Here is a 10,195-nt window from a genome sequence, read left to right as displayed (position 1 = left end):
ACCTGGTCACGGAATGAATTAAATTCTTAAGTAGAGGTACCACTGTACTTGAACCACAAATTAAACATCATGACAAGAGTCTGATTTTCACTATTTCGTTATTGTCCATGTGGTGGCTATCTGGAGGGTAAGCCATAAACTTTTCGACATACAGTGCTTAAAAAGACAAGAAACACTGACAACAAACATTTCCACTCAGCCACAGGTGGGTTGGAAATAACATGGCCAATTCCCCTGCTTGCATACGATTTTTGAAAGATCAATTATTTAAATATTTATTTATTATTTTATTTATCAAGTACATATTGGTAGTATACAAAGATATACCAGCAACAATATTTATATACATGATACCAGTAAGAGAGAAATATTAGGATAGGGGATGGAAGGCACGGTGGTGCACATGCACCAATTATATCTATATATTTATTGGTACACTTATGCACCAATAGATCAACAATTTAAAAATTCTTTTATGATCAATAAAACAGACTGATTTCTGAAAGCAGCTAAATGCTGACATCTGCTGGGGACACAAGGAACATCTCGATCTCATCGGAGAGACGGGAGGAACCCCGAAACTTGAGATTCCCTGCTGCCTTGGAATAAAGCTCGTCTGAGCATGCTGGGAATTGTAGTAGCGCTGCAGGAAGGTTGCGCAGGCGTGGTTTAAACAATCCGCCTCAACTCTCGCGAGGACTCCCGGCATCCCTCGCAGGCGTTTACCTGTCGCCAGCTGCATGATGGGAGTCGTAGTCCCGCTGCCCTGAGGAAAACGACAAGGCTGAGGCAGGACGGTTTCCTTCTCCCGGAGCTCCTCTTCCCGGCCGGGCGAGGCGGCAAAATGGCACGTCAGGGCAGCCGAGGAGGCTCCGAGAGCAAGAAAATGGTAAAGGCCATTGGCGGGGCCGGGAGGGAGGGCTGTCCCGACGAAGGAAAGCGGCTGTTGGGCGTTTGCCCGGCGGGCCTTGAAAGAGGGGAAATAGTATGGAATGGTCATCGCCAATAGATGCTGCACGACAGGGCTTCCTTCATAATGTTGATGCCTTTGCCAGGCGGGAGAAAAAAAAGCGGTGGTGGGTATGAGGCTGAGGAAGTACAGAGGGTCCTAAAAAGTGAGAGAGGGACCTTAGAAACAAGATTGACGGCAGAAAAAGACCTCATGGTCCATCTAGTCTGCCGTTATACTATTTCTTAGGCTGGACCTATGTTTATCCCAGGCATATTTAAATTCAATTACTGTGGATATATCAACCACATCTGCTGGAAATTTGTTCCAAGCATCTACTACTCTTTCCGTAAAATAATATTTTCTCACGTTGCTTCTGATCTTTCCCCCAACTAACCGCAGATTGTGCCCCCTTGTTCTTGTGTTCACTTTCCTATTAAAAATACTTCCCTCCGGAACCTTATTTAATCTTTTTAACCTTCCTTGGCTAAGGGGAGAAAAGCCTATCTGGTCAAGAGGAGAAATGTCAAAATTCTTTATGTAATCATCATATTGTCCTTTGATTTTATAAGCCAGCCATCTACTAGGTTTATTTGCTGTTTCGAAGAATGTTTGTTTCACTAATTTATATATTTCTGTTATTCTATTAAATTTACTTGATGCCTGGTTTCCATTAGTACTTTGTATGTGTTATCATCTTTTGGATCTTGTTATAGCTTGTGTTCTAACTGCTTAATATCTTTTAGATTTTTATTGTAATCTTGCCATTTATCTTTATTTGCCGTATATGCAGCTGTTATTCCCCTTGTGCAAGCTTTTAATATGTCCCATAGGTTTTGTATAGTCGTCGGTTGTTTCTTGTTTTCATTCAAAAATAAGTTTATTTCCTTGGTTATTGTGCTTATATATCCTTCATCTTGTAATAATTTTGTGTTTAAAGTCCATCTCCTCTTTTCTCCTTTCCATGTTACTATTAAGGGATTAATAGTATATTTGCTCATATATTTGGGACTATTTCAAGAGATTTTAAATTTTTGCACATTTCTTTATTTGTCCAGACTATGTCTATTGTCCTTTATGTGTATTATATATTATTATATTTAATAATAGTACCCTGCATGATGTATTATGTTATATTGTCCCTTATATGTAATAATATGGTCCTACACACACAAACAAAGTAAACATTCATCATAGAGGATTGACATAGGCTGTAATATGTAGTTACAAATACATAATATTATTATTATTTATTAAATTTATATGCCGCCCCTCTCCGAAGACTATATTGTCCTATATATTATTGTCTTTTACAGTATTATATTATTATATTGTTACACACGTATCTTAATAATAATACATTTTGCATTTTTCCTCTTGATCCCCTATGCCTTTTCTTATTTATGGAATTGGGGGGCCCTTTCCTTTAAAAAAAAAAAATTATAATTAGATTTTTTACATTAAAAAAGAACAAGAAAATACAATACACAGAGCAAAAAAGAGAGACAACAACAAACAAACAAAAATGTTAAACAACACACTAACAGCTATATAATGTTCTCTTACGGCAATTCATATCAACGATTTACATTAATACAGTTTGGATAACTTACATATTTCTCTACTTCCGGGGCAATGCCATGGCAAAGCGGAGTTGAGAAGTGAACCTATTTTTAATTACAATTATTTTCATTATTGCTCTTTAATGGATGCCTATGTGTTTCATGAATGCATTTGATAATCCACTGTGTTGTCTGAATGCTGGACTAGATGGACAATTGGCCAGATCCTATATAGTCATTGTTATGTTCATATGTGCCTCAACACAAATGTTGAAGGGCCCACATAGATTTCGTATTTTTGTAGGGTGATCGAACAGGGACTTTTAAAAACTACTTTTCCCAAGTCACATAATTTCTTTATTAATTTGGTGGATCCTGCGTCTTCCACATGGATATTGATGATGGAGGATTTGAGCCTAGTGGACTTCAGAGAAAGAATAGATTGATTTGGTGGATTCTGGGATACTCTGGGATATTTCCTGCCAGTTGGGATCATTCTAGTTCTTTAACATTAAGGTGTGATGCAGATTTTGTTGACACCTCTCATCCTGGGGTGCATTTTTATAAAAATCTAAGTGCTTCTTTACTTCAACAATAATGGAAATAGGGCATATAACAATCAACCAGATCTCTCAAGCATGTGTAACCTGCTTCCTTTGCTACTAATTATGATAGATTTTCATCTTGTTGGAAAATGGTTTCAGCATGTCTAGTTCAAAGTCCAAATTGTCTAGATTCCTGTTATCCTAGAAAATAAGCCATGGAAACAGGTTTAATTTACAGGAAGGTAGACTGCAATTGAATGCTGTGAAGAACTTTCTAATAATAAGAACAATTTCACCATGGAATCAATAATGTTGCACAAGATTGAACTTTGTTGGATGTGTTCAAATACAGGTCGAATGTTTTAATTTGGATTCGTGTAATGAACAAACATCAGGAGCCTACTTGGCAGCTTCTAAGTCAATGCCACCTTCTGGTTTTACTCCAGAACAATGAACCTTTGTGAACATTAAACACAATTTCTCTCTTTTTAATAGCTACAGATAGGCAAAATGTTCAGAAATGAACTGTTAGCTGTTGAGCATAGCCGTTGAGCATTCTCCATTCTGTCATGTACTGTTTTTTCCATCTGTCTTGTCAATGGCTATTAAAATAGGTGGTGGTGTTACTAACCCTCCCTTCATTTTTGTCTCTTTCTCTACTCTGCAATTATCAGCTAGGTTACAGGAATCTTCAGGCTCCCTTTCCAAGCTTTTTAATTCTATAAAACAGCTTTATGTAGCTTTATAATGCTAATTCTATAAAGCAGCTTTGGTCATCTGGATCTCCTATTAACCCTGAACTCTCTGTATCCTCTGTTGGCTGACGGCTATGGTGTCTTTGGATCTATTTGGCAACAGAATTCCAAGACATGGCTTACAGAGGATCTTGCTTTTTCCTCCCCTCTCACTATAATAAAAGCGTATTGTGGTGGAAGCTCTACCACTGTGGGATATAGTGACATGTGCCCAAAAAAAAGTGGTGGTGGTGAATGAGGCTTCTGCCATGCACTACTTTTTTTAACCTGAATCCCCTTTGCTGCCTTGATGGATGACATTGGTTGCAAGAAACCTAAAACCATGCAAAACACAACCACTCAGAAAAAGAGATGTGGACTGTTGGATTGCTGCCCTCAATATTGCTACTCTGTAGAAATAGCATCATGTTCGATGAACCTTAACTTCACACATGACTTGATTGTGTTTTCTGTGTTTTGGCTTTGCGTGAGCATGTGAGAATGTGGTGTGATTTCTATTGTCTCACTAAACTCTGATGTCTTTTTTTCTTTCTCCTTTTCTGCTTGCCTGCTGCTTTCATTCTGTAGTATTGGTATTTGCCATTCATTTCACCTTCTGCATCTATGCATCTCATGGTAGGTTTTAGGTTTCTTAATCTGAGACTAGACAATTCTGCTATATAAAATGAGGTTTTAATAAGTCAAGCAGGGTTTGGCAATAAATATATAGCCATATCTTTTAAAACCTTGACATTTTCAGTTCTTAATAGGAAGGCATTTATGTAGCTTTAATTCACCTTTAATTTTTAGAGATGGGTGGAAGATACAGCATTGATATTTCTTTTTGTCTACATTTCTGCTAAAAATTTATTAGCTTTGTGGTTCCTTTGAGTTTTTAAGTGGAATTCTATTAAAACAATGTAAATTAAAACAAAGTTAAAAAATGGGTTCTTATAAGGTTTGGACACTTGGAATCTGTTAAATGTCTTTCTTTTTTTGTCAGTGACCATTTTCATCTTGAAAGCAAGGAATTGAATTTTGTGAAATTGTTTGCTCTGAAAAGTTCCACTGATCCATTGTTTAGGCCAAACTATTGATTAGGTCTGGCCACGGGGAGCATGTGACTCCATTATTTCAATAGCTTCATTATCCTTTTTATGGAAGTATCCCTGGTGTGCCAAATTCTATTCTCGTTCAAGCAAGTATTGATTCATGAAAAAAGGAGCAGTTATTACATCAAGAATATTAAGGATTGGGTTAGAATTTATGGGCTATCTATTGGTAGCCGTCTCACCATTTTCTATTTCTTCTTCATATCTCTTTAGGACAGAGTTGTTTTATTTATTCTTCTCACCCTCGTTCAGAACTTATGGCCCATGCAGTATTCAGGCTGTTCACTATTCTGTTGAAGCAAATCGTCTTGTTCATTTTTTTTCTTGTGACAGACTAAGCTGTGCCTGGGTCAGTCCCTAAACATTTGCACTCTTTTTTGTCTGGTATATGCTAAATATGTTATGAATTTATCTAGAGCTCGGAGCTCTTCACTTTGACGTATGGGGCTTTGGTCACTCAGCTGTGTAAGGACTACGAGAATGATGAAGATGTCAACAAGCAGCTTGACAAAATGTAAGTAACAGAAACAACGTGGGTGTTCTCAGATTAGAAACCTCAGAAGCCCCTTTTCCATGGGATATTCGCTTGCAGAATAAATGTAATTTTATCCAATTCTTGGAGTTTGGGAAAATAAATGAGCATGGATTTCCTTTCGAAAGCCTCAGAGTGCTTTCCCTCCAGTCTGACCTGCTTGGTGTGATCACAGTTTCATGCATCTTGCTTTTGGCTGCTTTAATAGGGGCTACAACATAGGTGTTCGACTTGTGGAAGACTTTCTAGCACGATCCAATGTTGGGAGATGCCATGACTTTCGAGAAACGGCAGATGTAATTGCAAAGGTGATACCTCTTTTTGACTGTTTGGCTTTGTTTCTGCATGTTGGTTGTTTGCTTGTGTTGCTGTTAAATAATCTTATTTTCTTTGAACTTACCATAGCTAAATATTAGGAACACAATTTTCTCAGCATGAAACAAATTTTACTTTTTTATTGTTTCACTTCTGTTTTATTTAAAAATAGAGACAATACCAGAAAACAGCTAAAAAAAACCAAGGCTAGTTTTTGGCTGTTTTCTGGAATTGTGCCAACCTTTAAATAAAGTGAATTAATCAAAAACTAAAAGTGTTTTTATTATCAAGGCTGGATGTCTCTGATTTTTTATCAAGAAGCTAAGTAAGATGAGATAATTTGGAAAAGGAAAAAAACAGAATCGGAAAGGCTTTTCTCCTATTCAGTAATGTAAGGGATTGGATATAATGCAGAAAATTACTTATAGAAAACGCTCAGTGTTGCCTTGTCTAATCCGGTGTGTGGAAAAGAGTTTACTTATGTATGTTGGGGTTTGTTTTGTGTTTGTTCGTTGATGTGTAAAAAATAGTGGCTTGCTAAATCTTTCAATCTTTGAACCCAGCTCTTCTCTCATATCTGTTTCATTTGATAGGTAGCATTTAAAATGTATTTGGGTATCACACCAAGCATCACAAACTGGAGTCCGGCAGGCGACGAATTCTCCCTTATCTTGGAAAACAACCCACTGGTGGATTTTGTGGAATTACCAGACAACCATTCCTCTCTCATTTACTCTAACCTCTTATGTGGGGTGCTCCGGGGAGCCCTGGAAATGGTGAGAAGAAGGGGAGGCCAGTGGAACCAATGGCCCTGAATGAAATGCATAACTATGAGGTTGCATGTTTTCTGCATCCTATGAAAAGTTCAAAATAAATTGTGGAAATTAAGTACATGGGTTTATGTTAAAAAGTATCAGCAGTATGTTAAAGCAATGGATAGTATTCAGTTGGTAATATTAGATTTCTGTTAGATCTGTGAGTCTAGGAACATCAATTGAAACAATTTAAATATTTTCCAACTTTTCCATCTAAAACTTTTTCTAAAATTTCCTCTATATATTCAGGTGCACTTGTGTTAATAAAAAGGTTAGTTTGCAGACTGTTACACTGTAGTATTGTGAAGGCCAAAATAGTATTCTCATTTATCAGGACTGGGTCAGCTCTTTGTCTTGCATTAATGGGCCATCTCTTTTAAAGATTCTAAGTAGCTCACGGTCAGACACTATGATATCAAATGAGGATGACTTTGGAACCTTTCATCATATATCCTAAGAACAATTTGTGAGTCCACCAAGGGGGTTCCACAACCCCCAATACAAAGGGAGGCAAGGAAATCACATCTCTTACAAGGCAGGAAAGTCAATAAAGACAAAGCAACAAAGACTGTAATGTGGGAGAAGGATGACTTTTCATAAATAACGGGACATATCTTGGCATGAATACCTGTCTCTATATGTCAGTGAGCTGCTGTAGGGAAATATCTCAAAAGTGTGGACTTTCCTCTCTTTCATCATAGGTACAGATGGCTGTGGATGTCAGATTTCTCCTAGACACCTTGAAAGGGGATGGAGTCACAGAAATCAGGATGAAGTTTATCAGGCGGATCGAAGACAACCTCCCAGTTGGAGAGGAGTGAGTCTTGAGCAGCCTTCATATTGGACTGGAAAGGGATGAAGTCACTGAATCAGAGCTTCATTCACATATAGTACCCTGTGTACTTTGAGACACTGACTGGTTAAGACGTCAATTCATTCGAAATAGTCTGTTTTATTTCCACAGATTTCTATTAAAAGCTTTTGTAGGATGTAGAACTCTTTTCATATTCATCAGAAACACAAGGTGCCCTTCCCTTGTTACCACGCTTGGCTCCATTCAAAAATACAGGATATTAAAACACTATAATTTTGAACAATGAAATAATTCCAGATGCCACTTTTGTTCTGCAGTATGTGAAGAATTCTGGCATTATGCCCTCTGTTTATATTGGTCAGTTTTTCTTCATGGGGAAGCCATTCCTGATAGCCCAGAATGCATTCTATGATTTGAAAGAATTGAGAGTTCCTAATGGATTTGGACTTCTCCTTTTAGCTTTGCCATTCAACAAAACAATTAAAATTCACGTTGAAACAAGAATTGGATCCATTTTGACAGTCCTGAAGGAAATATGTCATTAAAACTCAACAGATTCACAATTGGTTGGGTGTTTCCAATTTCGTATTTGTCTTCCTATTGGATTGGCCGAAATAGTTTTATTGAACCAACAATGTGGTGCTCAAGTTTCAAATGTTTATGTAATATTAGAAAAATGATATTCACTCTTCTTTACCACAATTTTGATTTCGGTAACTTAAGCGTTGTTCACACCAGCTTTGTTTTCTAAAAGTTTTAGACAAAGTGCTTTTAAAAAATGTTGCTGTTGGGCATCCATGTTGGGACGATAGAGAGGTTGGAAGCATGTGTTATGTGCATTCAAGGAGCTCTCAAGATTGCAGACAGAAGGGTATAAACAGCCTTGCATGGTAGGCAGTGTATCAAATGCTGGATGATTGAAAAGAATTTGAAGAGTATCTTAGGAGAGCTTAATGAATATTCACTGAGTTTGTCATCGTGTATATTTTATGAGATTCTAAGTTTCCGATAGGGCAGAACAGCCATTGTTGCATTTTGTGGACAATTTTGTACTAAATAATGGAAATCCCTTGAATTGATGATCCCGCGGAGAATGTATGCATTAAATATAGAAATGTCTGCCACACTTCAACAGGCACAGGAGGCTTCTAGTGATCTTTGTCTTCTTAAAGCATAATGGAATCCATTATCCCATGCTTATGTTGTTGAAAAGATTGCAGTATTTCATTTGTTAGATAAATTAATTGGTGGTTGAGAGGCTTTATGATTTATTTGTGTGGGTATCCACTGAACGGTATTTTAAAAGTTGGCACAGGGAGCTGTAATTATTCGTTGACTTGGTCTTGTAAATAATGCTCTGGGTAATATGTGCAGCGGGAGAATGAAATGGCTTACCTAATTGCAAGAAAATGAAAACCAAATACTTGCTTTCACAAGACAGTGGGGCCATTTTTAAGGGTATCTTGATCACATTTCCCCAGCGCTCTTCTATGATTTTCAGTTGCTTTGCAGAAGTGTAGAGGCAACATTTTTTTTGCATCATGGGGGATAAAAAATTGAGCATACCTGTTTCAGAATAATTTATTCTGACCGTTGGAGGAGTCTAGCCCAGAGAAAATCATTTTTGTTCCTTTGTAGTTATTCATAGTTTTAAAAAATTATGCTGATCTACAGCTGATTGATGGATATTGATTAGTTATATGCAATTTACACCTTTTGATTTGTATTTAGGGTATGTCTTATGTGTTTCATTTTTGAAGGTATTATTTTGAAGCTCTTATATTAAAGACATTCTTAAATTAAGGTGTATGGCAGTAGGCTCATAGTTAATTGTATTAAATGTTATCCTATTTCACAGTCCCCTCTTTTCCCACACTTCAGAAACAGATTTTTGATTGATTGATTGATTGATTGATTATATTTCTATGGTCAGCTACAAGGAGTGACTGGATGGTGTACAGCAATCAAATAAAATAACTATAAAAATAAAAATAGAAATCATTATTAAAATTAAATATTCAAAGTTAAAACGTATAACCACAAAACATGAAGAGAGTAAATACCGGTACATCAGCCATTCTGGAATGCTACTGGTTCTCTGAGACCCCTAACCCTGCTAACATAACAGACCTTAAGGATCTTCCAGAATGCTAAGAGGGATGGAGCTAACTAACTTGAATTCAGGGATGGGAGAATATTCCAGTCGGGCAAATGTCATGGCAGAGAAGATCTCCTCGTGTAAATCCCTAGCATGGGGGTGGCCAAATATGGCCTCTGTGACTTCAACTCCCAGAATTCCTCAGCCAGTCATGTGAGGGAGTTGAAAGCCACAGGTCATAAAGGAGCCATAGTTGCCTGCCTCTGCTCCTGTAGGTGGTACCTGTTGCATGTCTTTTCTGTTGGGTCTAGTGGTATGGGCTGATATAATTGGGGGCAGTCCCATACCGTGAAGGGCTTTAAAAATTAAAACCAGTGTCATGAATTGGTTGGAGAAGCAAACTAGCAGTCAAAGTGTATCATGTTGTCCTGGGGCCACACATAACTACTATGCTGCTGCATTCTGCACAATTGAAGCTTCTGGATACTCTTTAAGGTCATGTAGGAGGTGATTAGGGCATGAGAATAGAATAGAATAGAATTTTTATTGGCCAAGTGTGATTGGACACACAAGGAATTTGTCTTGGTGCATATGCTCTCAGCGTGCGTAAAATAAAATATACATTTGTCAAGAATCATGTGGTACAACACTTAATGATTGTCATAGGGGTCAAATAAGCAATGAAGAAGCAATATTAATAAAAATCTTAGGCTATAAGC

The 10,195-nt window shown here is 37.4% G+C and overlaps 1 protein-coding gene across 1 annotated transcript; it reads left to right on the top strand.

The window, feature by feature from the left end:
* The first annotated feature begins 740 nt into the window (after window positions 1-740).
* On the top strand, window positions 741-9,370 carry TRAPPC3 (trafficking protein particle complex subunit 3). Its single transcript, XM_070763702.1, has 5 exons — window positions 741-889; window positions 5,319-5,416; window positions 5,643-5,742; window positions 6,343-6,525; window positions 7,266-9,370. The coding sequence occupies exons 1-5, from the start codon at window positions 845-847 to the stop codon at window positions 7,383-7,385; spliced, it is 546 nt and encodes a 181-aa protein (XP_070619803.1). The 5' UTR covers window positions 741-844; the 3' UTR covers window positions 7,386-9,370.
* The last annotated feature ends 825 nt before the right edge of the window (window positions 9,371-10,195 follow it).

This window comes from Erythrolamprus reginae, chromosome 11 (genome assembly GCF_031021105.1).
Source record: "Erythrolamprus reginae isolate rEryReg1 chromosome 11, rEryReg1.hap1, whole genome shotgun sequence".
NCBI lineage: Eukaryota > Metazoa > Chordata > Lepidosauria > Squamata > Dipsadidae > Erythrolamprus > Erythrolamprus reginae.
The sequence above is the reverse complement of the archived record's forward strand: the minus strand, read 5'-3'. Positions and strand labels throughout refer to the sequence as shown.